The sequence below is a fragment of the Gorilla gorilla genome, chromosome 13 (genome assembly GCF_029281585.2).
Source record: "Gorilla gorilla gorilla isolate KB3781 chromosome 13, NHGRI_mGorGor1-v2.1_pri, whole genome shotgun sequence".
Taxonomy (NCBI): domain Eukaryota; kingdom Metazoa; phylum Chordata; class Mammalia; order Primates; family Hominidae; genus Gorilla; species Gorilla gorilla.
The window spans coordinates 13,240,933-13,268,303 of record NC_073237.2 but is presented as its reverse complement, the minus strand read 5'-3'; the positions used below and the strand labels follow the sequence as shown (position 1 = coordinate 13,268,303).

Sequence of the window (27,371 nt, the reverse complement as noted above, 5' to 3'; positions counted from 1 at the left end):
AGGGAGAAGGCATGCGAGGGCCTGGGTGGTCCCCCCTTGCTTCAACTATGTTTGGCAGCAGAAGATTTTATATGAATAAAAAGTCCCCTTCCTTTGTCCTCTTCTTCATAAAGTTTGAAGACCTCTGCTGCAGACAGCTGGAGAGGAGGTAGAGATTTTTAAGCAGGGAGTAAGACAATCAGATCAGGGTTTCAGAAAGAAAAACCTATGGAGGCCACCTGGAGGTTGATTAAATCCGTTGCATCTGAAGCCAAGAGACCAGGTAGAAAAGAGCTAATAAGAGCCAAGGCTAGGTCAGTGGGTGCCAGAGGTGAAAGAATAAAGAGCACAATGGAAGGAGGGGTCCAACTGTCTAGAAGCCCAGGGGCTGGGGCTGTGGCTCTGGGGGTTCCTTGAACTGTGGAAGGGAAGGAACAATAATGAGGACATGCGGGACCTTTGCATTTGTGGCAGCATTGGCTGCCTTTTCTTTTTGTAAATTCCAATGAAAGAGCCCATCCATCAGATAGACTCTGATAGAGATGCTCAGTATGCGAAACACCCAGTGGGTCCTCAGACATAGGGGTCTGGGGCTCAGAGACCGAGCCTGAGAGTGATCAGGTCCCTGGAAGAGCCCATGGGGTTAAAATGGGAAAGGCCCTGGGAGAACAGCAGCAGTAAGAGGTGACCAGAGAAACAGGTGAGAGAGTGGAACAGAGTGGGCAGGCCAGCAAGAAGAAGAGCAGGAGAGAAGGGATCATAGAGCAGGCTCAGAGGCCTCAACCTGCTTGAGGAAAGCCTTTGGTTAGGATGGGGGTAGGGGTAGGGGTAGGGTGGATCATTCGTGACATTTGCTAAGTCAGTGAAGCCTAATTTCAGTGAGATGAAGTGGAAGGGGTATTGGAAAAAGCACAGGTCAGTTTCTAGAGAGGTAATTGACTGGGCATAACCAAGGGCAGAAACGGGGGTGATGCGGGTAAATCTTGTGTCTTCAACCTGGGAACATGAAGGTGTCACCAAGGCATGGGGGGATTCCCCTGAGATAAGCAGAGTCTTTGGCCGCTGAAAGAAGAAAGCCAGAGTTACAGCCAGGCTAACCTGGAGTAATGGAAAGGTCTGAGGTCTAGGGTACCCCTTGCACAGCTCCAGTGGTGTTTATGTGGAAGGAGTGCTTTTCTGCCATTGATGTCGGGTTATAAATGACTAATTGGGTTGACCTGAGAGATAATATCCAGCAGATAACACGAGGACTGTCCCATATGGGTGTGTTCATCCAGGCAGATGGTGGCAGAGTGAAATGTGCTTCCTTCAATCCATGCCTCTTAAGACTGGTCTCTTGGGAGCTGGAAGCTGCGACGGCAGCTACTTCATTGGAGGGGAGGCCCTGGAGTTGATGACGTGGTTTTCCCTGTCAGGAAGTTTGGCTGCTAGAGGAAGTAGTTAGGTCACTGGAAAGGGGTGTTTGCAGCAGGACACTGGCCTATATCGGGGGGAGGGGCTGGAGAGCCTGAGGAGCAGGAGGGGTAAAGCTGAGCTGGGGCTGGAAAAGAGGAATGTGGATGCTGCTCATGCGTGACTCTTATGTTTTCTCGGGGAAACAGAAACCTCGTCTGCTTGAAGAGTGCCTAGGACGGGATGAATGGGCAAGATCTTGAAGATAGTGGGAAAGACTAGACATGCCAGTCTAGGGAAGGCAGACAAGGTCAGAGCTAATGAATCTACATGGAATTCAAACATCTCTGCCATGAGATTTTTTCCACCTCAGTGTTCTTTTTAGAGGAACAGAGCTAGAACTGGGCAGTGGTCACAGCTCCAGTCTCTAACCCTTAACTCCGTTTTCTTCCCCCTGACTTCTGCCCTGGGTGCCTATGAGATACGATAGCTGTCTAATGGGATTAATAGCCACTGTACACTGGTACATAGGTTGTGGTGATGCTGTTAGTGGTGATAAGGCCCTCTTTGGTCACCCCCTCACGCCTGGTTAAACACCCAACTCAACAAAAATTAGCCAGATATGGTGGCTACTCTGGAGGCTGAGGTGGGAGGATGGCTGGAGCCTGGGAAGTCGAGGCTGCAGTGAGCCATGATCATGCCACTACACTCCAGCCTGGGCAACAGAGCAAGACCCTGTCACAATAAATAAGTAAATAAATAAAAATTTAAAAAACACCTAGCTCTTTGGAGGCTGCTTGGGTTTAGTAATCATTTCAGAGGCTGTCTGGCTTTCAGCAGAAGTAGGTACTTTCCTACTAAAGTACCTACTAAGTACTTCCTAAGTGGGAAAGTACCTACTAAGGTTTAACCAGGCGTGAGTACTTTGTAGGTACTTTCCCACTAAAGTAGGTACTTTCCTACTAAAGTAAGTACTTAGTAGGTACTTCAGTGGGAAAGTACCTACTTCCATTGAAATCTGCCTAAAGATTTGATCTGACAGGTGGTAAACTAGTGAACAGACATTAGTTTTTATTTTTTCTATGTAATTCTGTTAGGGTTTTGTCATAGCTACATCTTATTTCTAGTATTCACATGGCGGGGGGTAGAGAGGGAATTTTAATCTTTGAGCATTTGTTAGGATTGGGCCAGCACCTAGGCCACTCTGTAATTTTTTCCCACAGACCTCAGTGGGGTAAGTCTTACAATATCTGCTGAAAATGTTTATAATGCTGTTGCTTAAATAGAGTTCTGGGTGCATATATCAAGGCTAGATATTTGTAATCCACCATTTGAGTGATATTAGTAGCTTCTCACTGAACTGGGGGTCTCATGCAAGACATCTAAAGCTTCAGACTGAGCCCCATTGGTTTAACTGGGGTAACAGTTTGCTTAGACCGTCTGGGCTGAAGTAGTTTTGAATTCTGTCTGTGATATTCAGGCGTTTCTCTGGACCTCAGATAACCTGGGTCTGAGTTGGATTTTACTCTCAAGCCAAGTGCTGTGGTCCTCCCCGCAATTAGTATTGTAAAGAAGAGGAAGGATAGTGGGAATGTGCTAATGTGGTTTAGTTGGCTGGGGCCCTCATTCACCCAGAATGTGTCTCTTTTCTTAATTGTTCTCTCAGACAAAGAGAGAAACAGAGAAGTTTCTCTGGCTGGAAACAGAGAAGCGGCTGCACACGGTGGGCGAGCCGGTGGAGTTCAGATGCATCCTGGAGGCTCAGAATGTTCCCGACCGTTACTTTGCTGTCTCCTGGGCCTTCAACAGCTCGCTCATCGCCACCATAGGCCCTAACGCTGTGCCTGTCCTCAACAGCGAATTTGCTCACCGGGAAGCCAGCGGACAGCTTAACGTGGCCAAGGAGAGCGACAGTGTCTTTGTGCTGAAGATCTACCACCTCTGCCAGGAAGATAGAGGGAAATACAACTGCTGGGTGACTGAGCGAGAGAAAACCGTGACGGGGGAATTCATTGATAAGGAGAGCAAGCGTCCCAAGAACATCCCCATCATAGTCCTCCCCCTCGGTAAGTAGAGAGATGTGCTGCTTTCTTCTCCTTTGGCTCAGCATCATTTAGGAGAGGTAGGGGGAGAGAGAATAGTGTGGTGAGGGTGAGGGGAGACAGATGGAACCCTCGAGGTTAATGCAGAGCTGGGGGAAAAACCGTTGAGCCTCTCTTCCCTGTTGTAGCCCACCTGCCTACATTTAGCAGTCTCCACATAGCAGAGGATCAGGATCAGGGGTGTCCAGGATCAGGGTGCCCAGATAGGGCTGGGCATAGGCCTATCTGATTGCTAGCAGCCCTGTGCATACACAAGCAGTGCCAGCTCAGCTTGGAGGGAAACCAGGAATCCCAGAAAGCTGTTTGCTCTTGTGTGGGAATCAAGTCCCAGAAGAAGTGGGTAGATAGATGCCTGCCTTGAAATCTCACTTAAGGAGAGCTGGTCTTTTATGGGAGGATTTTAAATCATAAAGTGCATTATTAAGGATTTGCCATCTGGGTTTTTCAGGTATAAAGGCTGGCATTTCCCTAAATGGCTTTTCCCTGTTGAAATTGTGTTTCTAAAAGTCAGTGGATGGGACCTCTCACATCTTCCTGGAGCATAGCCTTTTAAGCTTAGCTGATTTCTGAGGCTGCCTCAGTGGGCTCCCAGCCTTCATGTAGACTGGCCTTGTGTGGGTGGGTAGTGGCCATTGCTAGGGATTCCAGAAACTACCGGTGTTTGCTTGTGTTGTGTTTAAACATTCATAGTATCAAGATATTCTTATTAATCTCATTCTCCCATAGTTCTGTTTTTAGTAAAGAGAATAAAAACCTATGATGCTCTGATTTTAAACAAGTGGTAAAGTTTTAAGACTAACCTTTAACCTTTTCTCAGCTGCTAAAACTATTCTTTCTCTGAGCCTTGTAATAATTTCCTTTACTTTTTATTTATATGTTTTAATATTTAAAATATTTCTCTTCAAGTGTGAAGTAAAAAGTAGCCATAGGGGTCCTCTTGTCAGTCTTTTCTTCTTTTCTCATCAACTGGATTATTTTCTTTTATGCTTATTATTATTTTGTTAAAAACCATGCACACACATACCTAATTATCTTTTTTTTCCTGGCAATACATATTTTAATTTGTTTCATTTTTATGATGACAAATAATTTTCAAGTTTATTTCCTTGTTTAAATACAAAGCTAAACCACAAACAGGTATAATCAAGACATTGTGTCTCACATTTATACTCCCGTCGGATCCTCTTCCAATTTGCTGACCACTGACCAGGCTAGCATGGGGGAGGGGGTGGGAGGGAAGACTTTCTTAGGTAACACCGTCGTAAGGCCCGAGGTGGGGTTGGGGGGAAAATCAAAGATGAGGACAGGCTCTCATACCTGTCTCCATTCACATTTACCTGGGACCAGGGTGGGCAGGAGACACCAGGTCATGGCTCCTGAGCCCCGGCCCCCTGGACTGAAGGGACAGTGTGTGAGAATCAGTTCTGTGAAGGGCGGGAGGAAGCAGCCACCTATTCCTCCTGCCTTCACTGTTAAGGTGAAAACCTTAGCCCTATCCTTGATTCCTGGGGGCTGCCGGGCCCTGTGTGCTCCCCTGCACACCTGGGTGCCTTTCTGAGGCTGGCAGCAGTGGCTGGGGTCAGGGGTCCTGGGCTCCTAGGCTCACACCTCAGCTCAGTTGCATCCTTGCAGGAGGACACTGGGTATCTGACAAACACAAGGCCTCGACAGCAGGTCTGGAACTTTCAACCCCAGCAGGATGAGGGGGAATGGGGGTGGATGTCAGGTAAGTAATCTCTGGTTCCACTACAAAACTTTATTTTTGATTAGAGTACCATTCTCAATCTCTTCTACAAAAAGCCAAAAAAAGCAAAAAAAAAAAAAAAAAAAAAAAAAAAAAAAAAAAAAAAAAAGCAGCCACTTCACTCACTTCAAGACCTGTATACATGTAAGTTGTTTTCTGTGGTTTTTTTTTTTAATTATTTTTAATTTTTATTATTATTTTTAAAATAAATTCAGTGTTCACATTTCTATAAAGAATTAACCTAGTTTCAGGAAACCCTGCCCCAGCAGGGCAGGTAAGCAACACTCTCCCTGCCCACATCTAGTTTGATTTCACGCCCTGATGCTTCAAGGTGCCCAGAAAAGCGGCAGCTTGTGGAAGAGGAAATCTATGCCCGGCCCGTGCTTGGGGCCAAGGGCTCAGTAAGCTTTCGAGAAAACAGAGGGGAAGACTAGCTTACTGCAAAAACCTTTTTAAAAAATATTCATACACTTCAGTGAGCGCCTGTCGAGACGTTAGGAGAACAAGAGCTTGGAAACATCCCGTCCAGGCCATTGGGAGGCAGCGTCTTCCTCACACCCCGTCCGTGGATGTCGGGGGTGCAGGGGGAAGGTCCTGGCTCTTCCACTGGAGAAAGGAGACTCACCTAGCTTCCTAGTTCATGTTTGACTATTTCCTCTAAAACCTGTGCTGAGTCTTTGACTGCATGCACGGGAAGCACAAACGTTCGGCTTGTATGCAAAAGAAAGTACAAAAACAACTAGAATATAAAAGTTTTGGTAATATAAGGCCATCTGTTCAAGTCCACCTTGGAAACCTGTAACAGATATTTAAATACTACAGTGAAAAGGCATCTTAATATACTTTTTAAAAACATCTGAAGTAATCCGCTAAGATTAAGTGTGTAAAAAAAAATTCAATTCCCTTTGAGGGCACTTTGTCCTTTGAAGAAGGGAAAGTGGGGCGGGGAGGGCGCGGGGCCCACCGGTTAATGCTTCAGCCACGGGTGGGCTTCAATGGAAGCCTTGCTGCGGTCCCCATAGTCATACAGGAGCTCCTCCCCAGCCGCCATGTCTTGGGAGGCGATGAGGGTGAGGTGAGGTACGCCGTCGATGTCGTGCAGTTTGGTTTGGCAGTTCCCACATTTGCTGTGATTGATCAGTCTTCCTAGGCAATTTGTCTCTCTAGTTGCATCCACGCAGTAGGTTTTGCTCAGATACTGAAAATAGTACATGTAGCAGCACGTGGAAGGGTCCTGTGCGTACAGAGCCTCCCATTTCTTGGCGTCGGTGATCTCGATGAGGTCCCCGTGGTATTCCACCACAAAGTCACCCCGGGAGAACTGCTTGGTGGCAATCACACCCCTGCCTTTGCCATCGATGAGGTCAATCTTCATTCCTTCTTCCTTCCCACTTTCAATCAATTCATCTATTCTTTTCCTTTCTTCAGACTGCAGCTCGGCTTTGCTCTTCCTGGAGCTCCTTCGGACAGGGTAGAAATCCGTAAGTTTGCGATTCTGTTGCGTTTTTCCTTGAGCTTTTTTTCGGGGGGCCTGTTTGCCCTTGATGGGCTTTTTCAGGGCTTGCTTGGCGATGGCTGCATTGGTGGAATCACAAGATGAGGGTGGAGTTTTTGGAGGTTCTGCTGCTTCAGATTTTTGGTTTGGAAAAGGTACCAGGGGACCTCTCCTGGCTTCTTTGATCTTCTGTTCCTCGGACTTCATGGCGCTCCGTACTGCGTTCCCAGCATTTCTTTTCTCTTCTCGTTTCCTGTAGATTCCGGCTAATGGTTTCCCCTGGCATTTGACTTGGTGGTGTGTAACTGAGTTCTCTTCCTGAAGGGGGAAACGCATTCCAGAGCATTTGTTCGGGCTCATGTAGGAATAGATCTTTGACTGCCCGGTAAATACGTTCTCCCGTCCGTGCGGGAACTCCCCGGGCCCCTCCGCTCCACCATCTCCGGGCCCGGGGCCGTCGCTGCCGCCGCCACCGCCGCCGCCGCCGCCTCCACCGCGCGGGGCTTGGACATCTTCCTGCCTGCAGCCCGGCCAGGCCCATGGCAGCGCGCCCCGCGCCCTAGCCGCCGCCGCTACCGGGCCACCACCGCTGCCGCTGCCGCTGCTGCTGCCGCCGCCACCAGCGCTGCCGCGGCGCCCCGGGGAAGGGCCGGCAGCGCCCCATGGCGCCCCCTTCCCCCGTGGCCGGCAAGGCAGGGCCCGGCACCCGCGCACCGCGGCAGCCCCGGGCCGCCCGGGGTGAGGCACGCAGGGAGGGAGGCGCAGGCGGTGCGTCCTCAGCAGCCCGCCCGCTCGCCCGCTCCACCTAATTATCTTGAAATTCTTTTGTTTCTTAGCCTTTTCCGCCCTGCAATGCCTAGCATGGTGCTTTGCATAGAGTAGGTGCTCGCTGAATACCGTACAACTGAAATTATTGAATTGAATGCCCACTGTCTTTACTATTTTCCTGTCAGTCTGTGCTTGCCTTAACCACGGACTCTCTACTTTTAAATCTGCAACTAATTCCTCATTGTTTTCTAAGGATCAAGTGAAGGGCAGCCACGCTGTTTACTTCCTATATTTTTTGTACTAAGATTTCCCCCAACCCCTTCTGAGAACTGGTTTGATTATCTGTGGCCTGCTATATTGCTTTTCCAGCAGATAACTGGGTAGTTAAAATCCCCCAGCACCACCAGATCCTGTCCCAAGGCCACTTGGGTAAGTCGGCTGAAGAACAACAACAATCACATCGATAATGGTGATAATGCCTTGGATTTTAATGGCGCTTTTCCTCCTAAGAGACCAAAGTGCTTCTGCATATATCATCTTCTCCGCTCCCACCTCTCAAATCCTCGTAGAGGCCAATATGATATCCATCGAATGAATGAAGAAATCAGAGCACCACACAGGAAGTGACAGAGCTGATTGTTCAGTTAGTGGTTGAGCTTGCATTGCATTAGGAAATATTTGCTTCTAACTCCACACCCACCGCCCTGCGCTTAGCCTGTGCTACACCATCAACTTCCTGATTTGAAATTTCATTTGCGAATGTGTACTCAGATTTTTATTAGTTCTGTCCTAGTTTTCACTTAATCCAGAGAGTTTAAAATTGTCGGCTGCCTTTTCTCAGGCCTGGAGATTCTTGTAAATAGTGTTAGTGGGCAGTGAGGCACCAGGTCTGTAGTTGCCTTTGCCTCAGCTGCTGTAATAAAATAGCATTTCTTCTTGTAGCCCCACATTCTAACTATGTGGGTTTCCAGGCTTGCTCAAGCAACAGAGCACCACCAAACAGTAGCCCTTTCAATAAATGAGCTAGGACTTGCGTAAGAGTCCACTGGGATGACAGTAGGGGATGAGAGTAAGGTCCTGCAAGTCATTCTCCTACTTAAGACAAGTGAAAGGATTTTCTTCCTTGATGCTGCAGTTGCCCTTTTAATCCCTTATTTTGAATTGGTAACAGTGGGGATGAGTCTTTAATCTAAAGAGGAATATTGTTGTTATTAATGATGATGAAAAATAATTACCTCATCTAATCCTGTCAATGTCATGCCCTAAGAAGTAGGCACTATTAGTATCTCCATTTTTCACATGAGAAATTGGAGCTTTGGTAGGTTAAGGAAGAACCACAGGATTACAGAGTTAGGAAGTCTCCAAATGCATCCCCTTAACCATTAGTGCTATAGATGGTGACTGTTCAGGAGCCTGATTATCTCTATGAATCATCCTGGTATGACTCCTGGGGGAGGTTGCCCTCCTGGGAAAATTGCTATTCCCTGCCCCATCCAGACCTTTTATTTTTCACATAAAACAAGCACATCCAGAATGGCTAGCAGGCATCCTCACTATAATAAGAGCTACATTTTGAGGCTCAGTGCTCGTCTTTGTTTCTGCTTGTTGGGGAAATAAAGGAGAGAAAAGATTTGATTCAAATGCATTGTTATGTGTATGTGTGTGTTTTCTCTTGGTAATTGGGTGTGCGTCTTAAAATCTGGGATTTGATTTAATTAATTGGTTTAAATTATTGCATGTATTTAATGTGGGTGGTACCCCAAAATTGGAGCCAAATTAGTTACTTTGTGTTCTTTAATACTTACAGACCTTCTGAACTCAATATAGATAATTATACAAAATACTACAGGCATAATTAAAACATATTAGGCTATCTGTGATGTTTATAAAAACAAAGAGTTATGTGGAATAGTAAAATTAATCATGATCATGATGACCAGTTTTTGAAAACCTACTATGTGTTAGGTGAATCTATACGCATCATCTCATTTACTTTTTAATATTTAAAGAATTCTACAATTAAAGGTGGCTCTCTACCTGTCTTACAGAAGAAGAGGCTGAGGCATGTCGAGTTTAAATAATTTGATTGAGTGAATTCAGATAGTTAAGTGAGCAGCAGAGGCTAGATGAGACAGAGAAGGGAGTGGAATCCTTATCCCAAACTTTTGATTGGCCGAATGTTTCTAGAAAGAGAGCAAAGGAGCCCCAGGGCTGACTGGACAGGCGGGAGAGTGGTGGATGACGAGCTGCTGGCTTTGTTTTCTTCCTGTGTGTTAATGAAAGAATGAAAGCCTGCTCCTCATGCACTCTGCGAAACTAGACCATCTGTGCTCCCTTATTACCCACACTTAAGCACACGTTATCATCCAAATACTTACTGTCAGTTTTTTTTTTCATATTTCCTAAATTGTCCTGAAGGACTCAAATGGCACATTATGGATGTTCAGCTTTTATTTGACTGCTGTAGTATCGAATGGTAGGAAGAGGGAAGTGAAGTAGGATTTTGGAGTTACTCTTCTTGCTGAAAATTCAACTTGAAAAACCCTGAACTCCAGCTGAATAGATTACCCAATAAATTGTTTTATGCCCTAATCATCATGCCACTATGTTGTATTTCTTAGGTTCTTATTCAGGCTCAGGTCTTAGAACCTCGTTATCACAGTTCTCTGCACACAGCAAAGAACATCCTAGATTATCAGATCTAAAACCACAGGGAGCAATGCCCAGAACCAGCCAGGGCTTACATCAGCTAGGGTCAGAGTGTTTTTGACCCTCTGAGGCTCACCGTACCTGAATATGATTCCATTTGCACCCCTCCTCCTGTTTCCTCTGTGGGGAGGGCGCTGTGGAGACCATAAAGCCTCCAGGGTGTTTCTCTCTCCCTCTTCCTAGAGAGCAGCATCTCCGTGGAGGTGGCCAGAAATGCCAGCGTCATCCTTGAGGGCAAGGACCTGCGCTTCTCCTGCAGCGTCCGCATGGCAGGCAGGCTGCAGGGTCGCTTCTCTGTCATCTGGCAGCTTGTGGACAGGCAGAACCGCCGCAGCAATATCATGTGGCTAGACCGGGATGGCACCGTGCAGCCAGGCTCGTCCTACTGGGAGCGCAGCAGCTTTGGGAGCGTCCAGATGGAGCAGGTGCAGCCCAACTCATTCAGCCTGGGCATCTTCAACAGCAGGAAGGAGGACAAGGGCCAGTATGAATGCCATGTGACTGAATGGGTGCGGGTGGTGGATGGCGAGTGGCAGATTGTTGGGGAGCGCCGGGCCAGCACTCCCATCTCCATCATAGCTCTTGGTGAGTGAGCGGTGGGACTGGCAGAGGGTCTGGTATGGAGACAGCTTCAGTGTCAAACACCTTATCCTGACTTTTGTCTGTCAGAGTTCTAGCAGGAAACTATGGCCAGTCTTTTACCTATACAGTTTGAAGTACTTTCCTTTATATCTATTTTGTTTCTTATAAGGGTTTAATTAATTAAGATAGTGCTAGCAAGGACTAAGGGACCCACAGTGGATGATGGGGCTCCTGAGGGATAGCAATAGCTGGAAGCTGTGACTACTCCTCGTCTGGCTGGGAGAGAGTGATGTTATCAGAACTCCATCCAGGTTAGTGAAGCCACCCAGCCATAGTGGTGGCCCCAGGTGGAGGAGCATGGCCACTGCCAGCCTGGCCTTAAAGAGAGCAGAGTGGCTGAGCACTGTGTGGCATGTCTTTCCTGCCCTGCTCCTCAGGGGCCAGCCTTCCTGAAAGAGAGCAGAGAAGGGTATAAAATTATCTGTTGTCATTTATTTAGCATTTACTATGTTCCTGGCTAATCCTTAACACTTAAGCTTAGTTGTCCCATTGAATCCCCACCTAGCCAAGTGACAGACACTTTCATTTTATGGAGGAAACTGAGACTGAGACACATTAAATACTTTGCCTAAGGCTAGAAGTTTCTACTACCTGATGGGGCCCATACCTAACAAAGCTATTCCCTCATTAGCATGGAATGAAAAGATACCTTGAGATTTGCTAAAACCAAGGAAGATTAGATTTGCTTCTCACTGGGGTAAAGAGGCTTCTATCAACATTTATCTGCCTGGATATAAACAGTATATTAGATTTTAAATGACCAGTCTGTGACTTTGCTGGGAAAGAAATTTGTTATGTCAGGTCTTCCTGTTTATCAGGAGACATCGGTTGTCCTCAGCAACTTTATGTCCCACTCCCTGGGACTGTGTCACCACCTTCCTTGCAGGTCGGGATGGTGGTGCTTTTGGATACTTCCAGTAAAGACGGCAGCCCCGAGTGGTTTTTGTCCTTGACAGAGTCCTCCATTTTCTTACCCCTTTGAGATTAGAATTACATTTGTTTTCTAAAGCTTAATCCTAAAGATTGACCTGCTTTTTGCAGTAATTATATGGCTCAGATTTCTGTCTTAGAAACTTCCTCCAGTGATTGCGTTTCCTGATAAGCTCAGTTCCTGTGTCCATACTCAGCAACTATGTGGACCCAGTGAGATGGAACTTGGGGGACAACTTTTGAATGTCCAGTACTGGTTTTTTTTTTTTTTTTAACCATCCTGGAAGGTTAGGAATGTCCAATGAGTGATTAGAGTTAGTGAGGATTGTTTCTCTAGAAGTAATTTATGGTATCAGGTTATCCCCTGAGTTTTTTCTTACTCACCATATGTCTGGTGGTTCTCACAGCCAGGGGCACTGAGGGGCTCTGCCCTGGGATCTGGAGGCCAGCACTGTTCACCTGATCTCCACCACTGAGATACCTCTGGTTACAGCCATAATCAGGTGGCCCAAAGGACTAAACAAGGAAGAATGGGAGGGCACTCTAGATTAATTGAGGTTGTCTTTTCAGTCTAAAGTTAACAATGACACACATGAATTTTCATATCAGTATAATTAGATGCGGGTCCCAAATGTACAATGGGCCATTATAGCTGTTCAGTTAGAGCAGCTTGGGTGCTCTGTGACTGTGGCATGTGTCTGTGTCAGGACTAGACAAAGTCATTTGCTTGGGGAAGCTCTCTCCCCTTCAGGTGTGAGGCCAGGAGCACCTGGTGTGGGTCCTGTCCCTGAGGTTCTGTCCTACACCACCCTCATGCAACACCTACTACACACAGATGCACAGTGACTGTCAGAGATGCTTCATGTTTAAGGATGGGCCTCCGTGTCATAAACTTTTTTAAAGGGTATATAGAGATAGCCCATGAAATCCAAATCAAAGGTCCAGAGTTTTCAGCAAATTGTACCTACCTATTTGCCAACTTAACCTCCCCATAGAAAGCCAAAAGATTCATCCTGTGTCCAGTCTTTCACATTACAGTGTTTAAAGTACTTTTTTTAAATTTCTATTTCATTTTTTAACAAAATATTTAACAAAATATAGTATATCTCATGTGCCAGGTACTATTTGTAATGTTTATAAACACTGATTTATTTAATCTTCACAGAGACTCATTTTACAGATTGGAAAACAGAGGCAGAGAGAAGTTAAGTAACTTTAATGTCACTTAGCTGGGAAGTATCAAAGGCTTGGCTGCTGGCTCCAGAGTCTGGACCTTTAACCACCGTGTTATGCTTTCCATGGGTAAAGTAACCTAAAAAGGCCCCTGGAATCAGTTACATGTGGTTGGAGACTAACTCTGTCATTGACTTACCAAATGCTTGATATTGAGCAATTTATCTAACCTCTCTCTGCATCAGTTTCTACATCTGCAGGAAGAGATGACAAGCCTGCCTGTTCTACAAGGTTGTTTTGGGGATTCAGTGGAGCATGATGAGAGCAAAGCAGTTGGCACCATGCTTGCACCTAGATAGTGCTCAATAAATACTGGCTACTGTTAGCTTTATGATTGTGATCAATGTATGAATATTAAACAGTATTTCCCGGCTGAAGGAACTCTGAGGTACTCATATTGAGGAGTCAGTATTAGAGCTTAGCAGTGCTGCCCATTCAATAAGGAATATTGAGAGACCCACAGCCACTGAGACTGCAGAACCCTGCATTTAGGACAATTGTCCCACCCCACTGGAGGTCCCCACCTGCTCTGTTCTTGGATTTCATGAGGGACGTGAGAAAGAGACTGGAGGCCGACTCCATCTGCTTCCCTTCTCGGCACCAGTGCACTAAGGGACCAGGAAAAGAGGTGTTGGGGCTGTGTGGTTGTGTTTTCCTCCTGTGCAATGGAGGAAATTGGCTTTGGGGTTTTCTTTTCCTGTTTTCTCATGGAATCTCAATATTTCTAGGAGCAACCCTGCCTACATGCAATCAGTCCCTGAGAGGATTGTGATGTCTAATTCCAGGGGAGGAGCAAATGCACGAGGATCTCATTGGGAAGGGTTAGGCTAGTGCTGTTCAGGGGGAATTGTGGTGGGCCTTTCTTTGGAGTCTTGGAAACTCTTGGACTGGGCTTCAGCAGGATAGTAAAAGCAACACTAGCCTGAGAACCCAAAAGGGGCCCCGAGAGCCTCTGCTCCACACTGCTTGCTTTGCCAGCTGCCCCATTGCTGATGTCATACTGCCCTGAGAAAGCCACATGCCTCCTCTGGTTGAATCTCTCTGCTCTCTCTCCAGAAATGGGCTTCGCAGTCACAGCCATCTCCCGGGCACCGGGGGTGACCTACAGCGACTCCTTTGACTTGCAGTGTATCATCAAACCCCACTACCCTGCCCAGGTCCCCGTGTCAGTGACATGGTGGTTCCAGCCGGTGGGCACGGTGGAGTTCCATGACTTGGTGACCTTCACCCGGGACGGAGGGGTCCAGTGGGGGAACAGGTCCTCCAGCTTCCAAACCCGAACTGCCACCGAGAAGGCTGAGCCCAGCAACAACGTCCGCCTAAGCATCAGCCGAGCCAGTGACACGGAAGCAGGCAAGTACCAGTGTGTGGCAGAGCTGTGGCGGAAGAACTACAACAACACCTGGACACAACTGGCAGAGAGGACCTCCAGCCTGCTGGTGATCAGGCTGCTGCAGCCAGGTGAGTGCTGAGGACCTGTGGGCAATGTGCCCATGCTGCCTGAGCAGACGTGAGGGAAAAAGAAAAGTGTGCATGGAGCCCTTAGCATCACTTCCCCCTTTCCCAGCTCTTCATTTAGAGACATTGCAAATCAATAGGAAGTTTTAAGAATCATGCAGTGGACACTTGTATTTCCTTTCCTTGATAGCCAGTTGTTGTCTGACGGCATTTGTTTTCTTCCTCTGTGTGTATGTTTGTTGTTGTTTTTGAGCCATTGGAGGCAAAGCTGTGGACATTGGGACACTTCTCCCTAAGTACTTCAGCATGTAACTCCTAAGAACCTACCCACCCACTGCACCATTATCACACCCTTGGGGTTTTACGTTAGTGTAGTTCTATCACCTACATTTCCCCAGTTGTCCCAATCATGCCCTTTATTTTTCCCTTTCAGATTAGGATCCAACCAGGGATCACACATCACATTTGTTACCCTGTCTCTTTAGACTCCTTTAATCTAGAACAATTCCCTAACCTGTGTGTTTGCGTGTGTGTGTGTGTGTGTGTGTGTGTATGTGTGTGTCTGTAGACATGGACATTTGTGAAATGCACAGGCCAATTGTTTTAAAGAAAGCCCTTTTCTTTACTTAACCTCATCTCCTGTAATCCTCATACAATTATGGGGAAGTGATATCATTGTCTCCTGTTCATAGACAAGGAAATTCTGAGTAAAGAGGGAGGGTAATAGGCACCTATTGAGCATCTTCTTTGCATGAGGTGCTGAAGGTCAGTTATTCTATTAGAATTGCACAACAACCCCAGGAAAGATTTAAGTGACTAGCTTAAGGTCATGTACCTAGTGAATGGTGGAGACAGGATTTGAACTCCGGTTGTCTTTCTCCCACAATGTTGCCTGCACCCAGGCCCTGTCCAGTTGTATGGGCCCTGAATTTGAGCTCCTTTCTCTATGGAGGCTGAGTCTGTCTCAAAGCGGATCATCAGGATGGATTAATTTGGAGAGCATTAGTCAGTAGGGCTTTCTGCAAACACTCTCACCTTCATCAGGCTCTTCCGCTGACATGCGGGAGGAGTTAAGTACATGCAGCTCTTATGGTTTTCCTCCATCTGTCCTTGTCTCCTGCCAGGTTAGAAGCTGGTGGAGGGTGGAGCCCAGGCGGTAGGCTCCTGTGTTCCTTCCCTCACCCAGCCTATGCCTCGGCTAGGACAGATACCTGTGCAGGCAAGGGCAAGGGTTTGACTTTGCAAAGATGGTTGGAACGTCTTGCCAAAGGGATTTTTCTGTCCACTAACAGCCATGGTTAGGGCCTGACCTGGTCTTCCCGACTACTTTAGGTGGCCACAGTGTTGTTTTCATCAACATGAGGTTAAATAATGGTAACCTTTGGGTTTCTCCTTCACCTCTTCCAACCCCATAACAGAGTTCTGTTCTGTACCAGATTTGGAACAAGTGAGTTGTATAAATGATGAGACTGTTCCCTTGGCCAACGAGAGCCTAAACTTTGACTGACAAGAGGCCCAGAGAAGAGGCTGTTTTACTTAAGTGGATTTTCAGGTTAGTGGAAGGTTAAGCAGAGACCCCATTTTATGTGAACCCTTGTTGTGGAAAATGTCGACGTACCTACTTGCCTGCGTTATTGAGTGGGACATTAGGATTGTAATTGCACCTTTTTTGGCCCCCTCTGGCTCTCAAAGTCAGTTTTCTGAGCAGCATTGCCCATCACATGGTTCTGCAGCTGTAGAAGGTAGAGGAGATGCTGACCTCAAGACCTTGTCTGACATTGCCTTTTTGAATCCATCCCTAGTATTTGCCTGTTTCTGGTACTACTTGGAATCTAAGACTGGAGTGCCTAAGGGAAGAATACAGAATGAGTTCATTGAAGGTTCTAATTATTTGGATTAATTTATGGTGTTACTAAAGGCAGACAGGGAAAAATATGTATGAAGTACCTCTTGGATGCCAGGTTTGTGCTTAGTGCTTTACTCATGTTTTCTTTTTTAAATTTATCCAACAACCTAATAATGTAGGTGTTTGTATCCCTATTTTGCTAATGAGGAAACCAAGGCTCAAAGTGGTCAGGAATCTTGATGGAGGCAAGCCAGCTGGTTAAGGGGCAAAACTGAGATTTGAACTGAGATTGGAGCCCAGGTATCTCTGACTTCCATAGAGCAAACATTTTCCTTTATACCATAATTGCCTCCTGGGTAAAGTAGCTGGAGGGTTGGGAGACCCCAGATCTGCTCTGAGGTTGTCTTTGTGTCTTGGGTGTCTCGAGTTGGTTTCTGTTGTGTTTTCACTGTAAAATGAGAATGAACAGTGGTTGGCAGAGGAGACTTATGAGTATCACTGTACTTGGGCTGTTATGAGGCCTCTACTTAAAGGTGCACAGTAATATACTTTTATGGCCCTTTGGAGGCTAGGAAGAGCAAAGGTGGGTGCTTGAGGCCATGCAGGACTCCCAGAGGACAGCTGAGGCACCAGGAGAGTGCATCCCCTTAAGTGTTACTGTCTCTCCTCTATTAAATATTTATGCATTTAGCACTTAATATTTTCCAGAGAGCTTCATAAGAGTTTTTACTCTTTCCTGTATACTTTGGTGCTGGTGCATTGATTTTGGGGAAATAGAAGTGGAAAAATACATGAGAGCTGACTGTGTGCTGGAGACTGTTGGACACTTGGTGTATATTATCTCACTTAATCTTCACTGCAACCCTGGGAGGAACATATTGCTTTCCCATTTTATAAATGAAGTAACAGAGGCTCTGAGAGGTTCTCAGTTCCTCAAATTAAACACCTAGTGAGTGGGGGAAGTTGGGATTTGAATCCAGGTGTGCCTTGTTTAAAAGTAATTGCGGTAGGGAGACTTTGACCTTTTTAAAGGCTATGCAATCAGAGATTCTTCTTTCTGCATTCAGTTAATGCTGTCCTTTACAGAAGAATTTTCTCCTTGTAGATTGATGATGTGGAGGAGTTATGGCACTAGCGTTACTGGTAGTAACAACAATAGCAGCTGATATTCACTGAGCATTTCTTGTAAACCACTGGGAATGCTTTACACATAATAACTTAGTTCCTTGTTTCTTAATCCATGCAGTGCTGTGAGGGGGACCGTTTTACCCAACTTCACAGATGAGGACACTGACACAGAAGTTACATAAATTGCCCAGTGTGCCATAGTAAGTGGCAGAGCCAGGATTCAAGTCCAGACAGGCAGTTTGGCTCCAGAGTCCAAGTCCCTAATTTTATTATTATATGTTCTAGACAAGTGCTTTTCTTCTCAGGAATCTTCTTTGGTACCGTATGCTTGTATTTAAAGTTTCCTCTCTCTGGTTAACCACTCCTGATTTCCTAATCCCCTTTAGCAAATCCTTAAATTTGTTTTTTGGAAGTTGGGGTCATAAGACACTGGTAGAGGTTCCTCAAGACACAGTTTGCTGATGGTGTAGAAGTTTTATCTTGTGCCTCTTTTAACTCCTGATTCTTCCAGCTTCTGCCACAAGGTGGCTCTAAGACCTGGGGATACCAGCGCTATCCTCTCTTCTTTTGCTCTCCCTGCGTACCTTGCCCCTCAAAACATAGATTCTTAGCCCTGCTCTGGTGTCTTCCATAGAAGTGTCCCCTGCTACCCCCGTTTTAAAGAATATTGTGTTAAATATTCGTATTCCATCAGAATCAAATAGGAACCCAGGGACTGTTGACTCACTCATGCTGGTCCATTTACCATCAGCCTTCCACTGCTGTGATATCATTTATCACAGCAAGCTTCTTTGTGGTCTGTGCCCCAGACTCGTCCCTGCTGATCCTGCCCCCATATCAGTATTCATCAGAATCTCTGGTTGGATGGCACAGTTGACTTGTGGATCTGTTATTTGACCATGCCCTGTGTGTGCTTCCTGTTGTGTATGCACATCCCCAACAGAATCTTCAAGGAATGCCATCACTGTCATATTGCCATTGATCTAGCTTCGTCTGATCCCCATTGATCACATAGTGTGACCCCTCAAGGGGTGCTTAGGCAAGACTTTCAGCCAGTTCACATATTTGATTGTTAGCTCTTGATCAGTTTTCTCTTTTAATTGTAAAGCATAATTGCCTTGCTTCCTTCTGATTTTCTTTAGCTCAAAACGCCCTCCAATTACACATCCCTAAATACAGAAGCAGTAAGGGAAATGTCAGCACTCATTTTTCAAATGTTTACGACAATATCTTGGTTTGGCTATTAAAATTGACAAAGCCATAAACAAGCTCCCATGAGGACAGCCTCCAGTGGTGGAAAGCTGACTTGTCAGAGGGTGTATTCTGCTGGGATTTTACTGATGGGCACTCAGGATGAATATTTAATACCCTCTGGATGTTGCCAAATCGGTTTTCTTCTATTTCTTATTGCTGACCTGGCAGATTGGGATAGCAGAGGGCTTTTCTTTGACTTCCATGAGTCCAGAGCATGTGAACACTGGCTCTCCTTTCACATTCTGAGGGATGACTGCCCCATCCCTCAGAGGACTGGCCTCTGCCTTCTTTCAGGGGAGTCTGGGGTTCTCCTTCTTCCATCCCAGGTGGCTTCTGCCTGTTGTCTGTGCCAAGATAGAATGGGCATGAGTGCAAGAGCCCTAAGATGAGAGCCCAGCCCCTCCCAGATGCCTCAGGCCTGTTGTCATGGTAACACCGGGGCACTTGCTATTGGCATCAACGAGCCAGGGTCACTGCCCTGCCTGCAGACAGGTAAGGCAGGGTAGGGCACATCTGGGTAACCTTCATTAGCTATTTCCACCTGCAGACTCTTGCTGCTTTCCCCTTGCCCCTCCCTCCCTGTCTCTCTGCATGCATTGAGCACCTACTAAGTGCCAGGTTGCCATGCTGGTGAGGCTGCTGAGATGGGTGTGTCACATTCCTGCCTTGCGGGCTCTGTGGGAGGCAGGAGGCCTAGGGACAGAGGAGAGCAGAAAAGCATTACAGGTGTGGAGGCAGAGCCAGCACAGGGCATGAACACGGGGCAGGGGGCAGGGGGCGTGAGGAGAGAATGGGGTAGGGGTGAGGGTGGGAGGTTGGGAAGGAGAAGTGGAGCATTTCAGGCTCAGAGAAGAGTGTGAATAAAGATAGTCATGGAGGGTGGGAGCAGCATGCTTATCTTGAGATGACTAAAGCATGGGGTCTGGGAGGGGTTCACCCCCAGGCAAGCTGGCAGGGATCAAGAAGTCCCTTTTGTACATGGGAGCATGGGGTGAGGATGGGCATATGTAATAGCTAAAAGCAAGGACAGACCAGACGGCCTCGGTTTGAATCCCAGCTCTACCACTAAGCCAGCTGTGTGACCTTGGGCAAGTGTCTTTATAAAATTGGGAATAATATTTATTTCATAGGATTGGTGAGGACCAAATAGTTAATATCTATAAAGTGCTTAGAATAGTGCTGAGCACATAGGACCAGATGAAAGTTTGCTAAATAAATAAGAACATCCTAAACTCAGAAATTAGGACTTTAGCTCATACCCAGATCATATACTCCATTTTTGTAATAATTTATAATATTCCCTTTACCCAGAAATGAAATTCATATACAATATAACATTCCTAATCATATCTTTAAAATTTGCTATACTGTCCTAGTTGTGGGATAAAGAAAGTATTTTTTTAATAAAGTAGTTCATAGTAAAATAATGTGTTTCAATGTGTAAATGCTCAGGACAGCTATGCTAGGAGACACAGTCACAGTCAACGCTGTCCCTAAATGCACACTAACAGTCACCGTATCAGACTTGGCACCATGAGCAGGACTGCCATCCTGACAGGGTTTCTGAAGTCCTGAGTAACTCTTGCTACAATTCTGAACAAAACAAAGGAAAATCCTCTCTTGACTGACCTGGCATATATTAAAACCATGCAAAATAAAAGTATTGTGATTATAGTAAAATGAAAGTAGGTTCTAGGCTCAGAGGCATAATTTTTGCCCACATGAATGTCATTTGAAAGTCACACAGGACACGAGGCAGAGTTTTGTTGCATGGAGTTGTCCCATATATGATTTTACATCTTTAATGGCTTTATTCTATTGAATATATACCCCTCCCCAAATCAATATGGCAACCAGAGACCTGCTTGCAATTAGCTGCCTTATTGAGAACTGCTGTCATGGACTGTGGGGTGGGCAGCTGTGGGCAGTAGCATGCCCCATTTGCCATTTAGGGAAATCCCCTGGCTGTGGCTAGGCCGAGAGGGAGGGAGTGTCATATGCAGGCCAATTATAAGAGCCTGAGAAGGAGATCATTGAGGGCCCAAATAGGGAATGGTCATGTGGAGAGAGCAGGGAGCCAAGGGGTGTTAAGGACAGAGGGACTCAGGGGTAGTAACAGTTTGACTGGCAGGCGCCTGTGCCACTGGCTTCCCATGCAGCTCACCCTGCATTCTTTCCTTGTCTCTCATCTGACTTGCTTCTCTCCACTTGAAACATCTCTCCTGCCGCAGACACTGGCCGCCTCTATCTCTAGCATTACTGTCTGTTGTCTTTAATAAAGAGCAGTGTCTTCCTCCCTCAGTGCCCATCTCTTTGCACCTGCCACTCTGGCTGCTGCTCACACCACTGCACAGAAACCGCTTTCTCCAGACTTACCGGCAACCACCTCAGCAGCACAGCTGTTGCTTCTCAAACTTGAATGTGCATCAGAATCAATTGGAGGGCTCATGAGCCTGCAGGTTGCTGAGCCTTACTCGCAGTTTTTCTGACTTAACAGGTGCTGGCAAATTCCCAGGTGATGCTGATCTGCAGATCCATGGCATGCACCCTGAGGGCCACAGGTGGTCAGGATCAAGTACAAGTTGCAGGCCCCTTCTAGTGTGGCTGAAGCTTACCTTTCTAACCTCATCCACTACACCTGAGCACTTGCTCCTCCTTGAATAGAGTGCACAGGGTAGTTGTCATCTTTCTTCACTTGTCCCCTCTCTCTGGCGTGCCCTTTCACTCTCCTTCTCCACTTGTTTCTCAGGGCCTAGCTCAGAGGCCACATACCTTTTGAAATGTTCTCTTTTCTATCAAAATCAGAATTGCCCCTCCTTTTAAAAAGTAACCACATTTATTCAACTATTCATTGATTAGTTTAACAATGATTGGGTCAGAGTCCCTGCCCTGTATATGCTTAGAATTTTGTAAGAAAGAGAAGACTTTAAAAATTACCTTCGTTGTAAGGCAGCAGTAACAGCTATAGTGGAGCATAAGGGAATCCTTTATTGAAGAAATAAATGAGTTTTGAGTGAGAAGAGCACGCACAGAGTGGAATCTGAAGGGAGGGTAGGCTGGCTGAGAAAGCTGCTGCTGGTCTCCGCTGTGGAGTTCTTCCCTCTTCCTGTTGTCTCACCTTGAAACCACCCTACCCTGGCTTGTAACAAACGCAACAGCCTCTCCTACCATACAAAACACAGATCTTCCAAGTTTTAATCACAAGCCTGGGAAGGAAACTCTCCAGCTGCAGAAAGAAAGGGCCACTCCCTCAAAGCAGGGCCTGGCCCCTGGGGGCTGCTGTGAAGGCAGCTGCTGGCGTGAGCAGGAGCAGCTCTCGGACCCTCTTCCTGTCTCTTGCTGGATTCTTTCTTCCTCCTGCCAATTCACTGTTGGGGGTTAACCAAGCCTCACTCTTTTCTTTCACGTCTGCATTTATGGCCTCTCAAAGCCCGTTCACTCACACGCCAAGTCCAGGGTTTCTCAGGCTTGAAGCTACTTGTGAATCACCTGGGGATCTTGTTAAAGTGCAGATTCTGACTTACTGGGTCTGGGGTGGGGCCTAAGAGTCTGCATTTCTAACAAGCTCCCAGTGCTGCTGGTCTGAGAACAGCACTTTGAGCAGGAAGATTACCACTTATGCTTGACAACTCCCAATCTAAGTGTTGAACTTTGAACTTGGGACAAGGCACAGAAACCAAAAAGGAATGAAAATAGCTAAAATTCACTGGGTGTTTGTTATATACCAGGTTCTGTGCTAAACTCTTTTTATAGACAATTGCTTTTAGTCTGCACAAAACTCCTAATGGAGATAGAGACATTGTTCTTATTTTGCAGATGAAAACACCTGTGGTCTCTAAGTGGGCAGGGCTCTCCTAGCTCTGTGGAGGAAGGTGGTGCACGCAAGCTGTACACCACCCAGGGCAGGGCTCTGGCAGGACATGGGAGGGCTCCTTAATTATATGTGGAGATTCCAGTCTCCCCTGTGCCTCAGGAAAGGTCCTACCTGCGCTGGAGATGTGGGAGGAAATCCAGAGCATAGAATAAGAGCTGACCCCTTGCCCACCTGTCAGACATGCACCAAATTTAAAAAATGCCTCTCTTTCAAGCTTCTCAACACTTCACAATATTTTGACACGGGAAGGAAAAAAAATGGAAATGCTTTGGAACATTTCTCTTCCTTGAATTCTTGTTCTCAGACCATGTGACTGAATAGAAGTTTACTCACAAGATTCCAGTTTAACATATGCAGTTACTGTAGCAATTGAGGTTTCCTTAGTAACAGTTGCAAAAATAATCCAGTCCCAATTAATAATACATTTAAACCTCATTCTACTCCATGCTGAACAACCCAGTTTTTTTGGCCAAGTACCAGATAATTCAGGTGGTGTCATTTGCACTGATATAGATATCATTTGCATGCGGTGAATTGGGTTGGAAAAGAATGAAAAGGGAGCCGGTTGTTTCAAGTATTATAGGAATCCAATCTGAAAAGTCGACTGGCAAGTGAACGCAAATCTAACTTCCAGAGCTTGGGAGCTTAATGGTAAACCCTGTCCTGGATTCCTAGTGTGCCCTAGAGGACTTTCTGCATTTGAAGAAGGGAGAAGGCAGAAGATTGGACTTGCTAACAAAAAAGATGAACCCGGGAGGGTGGGGCCGTGGCACACAGGATTTCTCTCTAAGTGGTGCCTGGTGTGTTCTTGATGGCGTGAGAAGGTCTGTGGGTTTGTGAATTCAACAAGTCTTCCTGGAGAGAATGTCTGATTCACCGCCGGGAGATGCTCCGCAGTGTTGCTCAGTCATGGCATTGGGAATTGGACTTTGCCACACCTTGGCTTGCTAAATCCTTCCATCCATTCAGAACATTTGTCTGTGTGTTACAGGGAGACCAAGTGGCAGTCTGTGGCTTTCACAAGTTTTGGTTCTGTGATGCATGGGACTCAATCAACCCTTGATGCTGCCAAACCAAGCTTAAGCCAGCTGGCAGACCAGGGTCATGACCAGTGGGCTGGGTCCTGGGTCTGGATGCAGTTCCTGGGGTTGAGCTGGACTAAAGAGACAAGAGTCTGACCAGCAGAGTGCTGGAGCCTGGCCAGGCATCCCTGCCCTGCCCCTGCCCCTGCCCTCCACACAAGCTCGGTTGGAGGAGGCCTAGGTTGCTGTCCCTGGGTGGAATCTGCACCTTGCCCCTGCTTTCTTTCTCAGCTGGGAAGTGGTTTGGTCCCTGTGGCGGAAAAACTAAGTGTGAAGAGAGTGATGGAGGTGAAACAATGCTTGTGCTATTAGTTCCCTAAGAGGAACTTAGAATTGTTTTTTTTTTTTTTCAGTTTTAGTAGCATCAGAGGCATGGGTGGGGGAATGCAGAGCCAAGGTTAATGATGATAGGGTGGGTGAGATCTCAAATCACCTTCCTAAGATGGATTTCATTAGACCTTGGCTTCTTGCCACTGGCAAGGTGAACATCGTCATTAATTAGCTGCTGGGGAGGCGCTCCACAGGCTGCCCTCTTGTCTGTTTTTGGAGCGGGACAGTGAGGAGAAGGGAGGATTGCAGTTGGCTTTGCCTTGTCCCGTGGTTTACTGTCTTCTCAGCCTTCTCTCTCACTCCCCTAGAGGAAGCCGCCTCTCCCCGCCCCCGCAGCATCCTCTAATTACCTGTTGCCGTGTTTCTCCAATGTGCTCTCATTCGCTCACCCACTCATTCACCTATTTCAGCAAACACTGATCAAATGCTTTCCTGGCCCAGGTGTTGTGCTAGGCTCTGGGGGTGCAGCGATAAGAATGTCTGCTAGGCCTTCCGCCCCATGAGGGCTGGGGCTCTGGCTTACTCTTCAGGGCATCCCCAGCACTTAGCATCCTGTGGGAAACTGAGTGGGCACTCCGTAAATACTGGTTGATTGAGTGGAAAGAGCTTGATCCCTGCCCTGGGGGAGCTCACCATCTAGGATATGGGAGAGAGATGTGAGGACACACAGCCCAAAGATATATAGAGGGTGCTGAGGAAGGGTATGGAGCCCAGGGGGATGGGAATGAGGGATAAGTGGAGAGAAGGGTGAGGGTGGGAGGTGGCAGAAGGAGACTGGCAGAGAGGACAGCAAGGGCAAAGGCCAGCACTCAGGGAAACTGCACCAGGGGTGTGCGCCTGTGGAGGGTGCCTGAGGGTGAGTCGTGAGAGATGAGTCAGGGCACTTGGGTGAAGGCCAGATCCTGAAGGGACTTTGTGCTGTGAAAAGGAATTGTTTCTCTCTAGCCCATAAGTAGTTCAGAGCCATTAAACTTCTCAAGCAGAGACCTGATACAGCTAGATTTGTACTTCAGCAGGATCACCCTCAGAGGCCCTGTGATGGTGGGCTGTGCAGGCAGTGGATAGGGGAGAGATGGTGAAGGCCTAAGCCAGGCACATGGCAAGGAGGAGACAGGGAAGGGTATTTAGCGGTGGCCTGGGCTCCGTGCTGCCTTCCTCACACTGAAGCCAGTCGGTGTTAAATCCCCCAGGAACTGTGCTGGAGGAAAACTGACTCAGAGCCTCAAGGTGGATGGGCCACGTTTCTGGGAGTCTGTGATGATTCTTGTGTTCCCCTTTCCTTTGCAGTGACAAAGCTGCGGGTGAGCAAATCGAAGAGGACCCTCACCCTGGTGGAAAACAAGCCCATTCAGCTGAACTGCTCAGTCAAGTCTCAGACCAGCCAGAACTCCCACTTTGCGGTGCTCTGGTACGTCCACAAGCCCTCAGATGCCAACGGCAAGCTTATCCTGAAGACTACCCACAACTCCGCCTTCGAATACGGTACTTACGCGGAGGAGGAGGGCCTGAGAGCCAGGCTCCAGTTTGAGAGGCATGTGTCGGGGGGCCTGTTCAGCCTCACCTTCCAGAGAGCCAAGGTCAGCGACAGCGGCAGCTACTACTGCCACTTGGAGGAGTGGCTGCTGAGCCCCAACTACGCCTGGTACAAGCTGGCAGAGGAGGTTTCTGGGCGCACAGAAGTCACTGTGAAACAGCCAGGTAAGGCCGCAGGGCACGGCTGTCCTGGGCCAGTGGGTTTAGTGCAGAGACTGCCTGGGGGTGGGTGGGGCTCTGTGGGGCTGGTGTGGAGAGACTGTCTGCAAGGTGCATGCTGAGTGTGGGTGCAGGTACACAGACCATCACCCTAGCACACTGCAATCCCATCCATTTTACCTGCAGTGGGTCCTGATGCTGACGGCAGACTCATGGAAGCATCCTTGACCCTGCTTCTGTGGATAGCATCTTCACCAAGGAGCAGGGCAGCTGTGGTTAGCAAAATGTGGCAAGGCAGGGTTCATGGCAGCTCCTGAATCTTCTTCTGGGTTTGCAGTTTGCACCCTGAATCTTGGGCTGACACCAGCTCCACACCCAGAGTTCCTACCTAGAAGGCATTTTCTGGTCTTATGCATCTGCATCCCCCTTCTTCCTTAGCTCCCAGCCCAGCCCAGACAAGCCTTTCCTGTCTCCAAACTGAATCATTCCTCCTCTGGCCCTTCCTCGACCCCATGGTGTAGCCCTTATTCCTCTCCCTCACAGGTGGCACTCAACCTCTGCCAGAATGCTTCCAGGGAGGGAGAGCTACTCACTCTGCAAGCCTCAGTTCCACTTTTGGGCAGCTCTGATTGTTGAAAAGTTCACTTTCCTGTAATTTCCCTTTTGAGATCTGCCCATGGAAAAAAACAAAGAGAAGTCTGCGTCATTTCCTTTCAAATACATGAAATGTATGCCCCTTCTCTGTTAAAAATCTCTAGTTCTTTCAACTTCTCACATAGTGTAGCCTTAAGTGCCTCTCCATCCCTCATTCTCACATCCCTACAATTCGTTGTTGTCTCTGCCTGTCCTTCCTGATGGGCCATGGAGGGTGCTGTGTTGCCACTCTTAGCCTTGCTAAGAGTGACAATTCTGGCAGGCTGCAGACCATGTGTGGACCTTGATCTGAGGGCTTAGAGGCTTCGACCTGCCAGCCCTGTGGGGTCACCCACCCTATCTCATCTCATTGAACGGGGCAGAGCAGGTGAGGGCATGATGGACGGATGGGCCTCATCCCCCTGCTTCCGTTGCCTGGGGTCCTCGGTCAGCCTGTCTGCTCAGACCCCTGAAACTGGGGGTTGAGGAAGGACCCTCCTGGATCACGTGACTCTGTTCAGTCCAGGTGACTAGGGTCCTTGGATTAACAGCTCCTAGAGCCCAGCCTATAGCCCTGAAAGTTGGGGAGAGGGCCTGTTAGGAGAAGCATCCCCTGCCTTGGGGTTGTAGAGGTGATCTAGGCTCCTCAGACCTTGTGGGGCCTCAGATGCTTACATCTCCAGCTCCTCCTGGCATGGGCATCTGGCTGCAGCCCAGCTCTGTGGCCCCATCTCCCAGGGAACCTTTGGTCTAATCTTCCTCCCGCTGAAACCCAGCCTCATTCAGCCCCACCGAGGCTTTCAGAGTTCAGGTCTCTCATTCAGGGTTTGAGACCCCACCGGGCTCAGAGAGACCTGCAGCCTGCAGCGATCCCAGATCACACAGCCCCAGGGATGGGACCAGGAGCCAGCCCACATCCCACCTGCAGCAGTTCCTGTGCCTTTAAAGCCTCCCCTCCCCCCTGCCCCGCCCCCAGTCCACTGGGGGAGGGAAGGAGGAGCTGGGTCACAGCAGGGAATCTTAGCTTGGTTTTAGTGTGCTGCTGGACGACCAGACCGGGCGTCGAGTGAGCCCAGAAGT

General features: G+C 47.6%; 1 protein-coding gene and 1 pseudogene across 1 annotated transcript in view; one reads left to right on the top strand and one right to left on the bottom strand.

Annotated features, from left to right (window-relative positions):
• Window positions 1–27,371, top strand: part of LOC129524658 (immunoglobulin superfamily member 3-like) — a 40,137-nt gene that overhangs the window by 5,098 nt on the left and 7,668 nt on the right. Inside the window, exons 3-6 of the mRNA XM_055350936.2 lie at window positions 3,048–3,437; window positions 10,373–10,774; window positions 14,051–14,455; window positions 25,254–25,664. Coding sequence (XP_055206911.1) covers window positions 3,048–3,437; window positions 10,373–10,774; window positions 14,051–14,455; window positions 25,254–25,664 — 1,608 coding nt within the window. The remainder of the gene's footprint in view (window positions 1–3,047; window positions 3,438–10,372; window positions 10,775–14,050; window positions 14,456–25,253; window positions 25,665–27,371) is intronic.
• Window positions 5,814–7,247, bottom strand: LOC129524425 (N-lysine methyltransferase KMT5A-like; annotated as a pseudogene).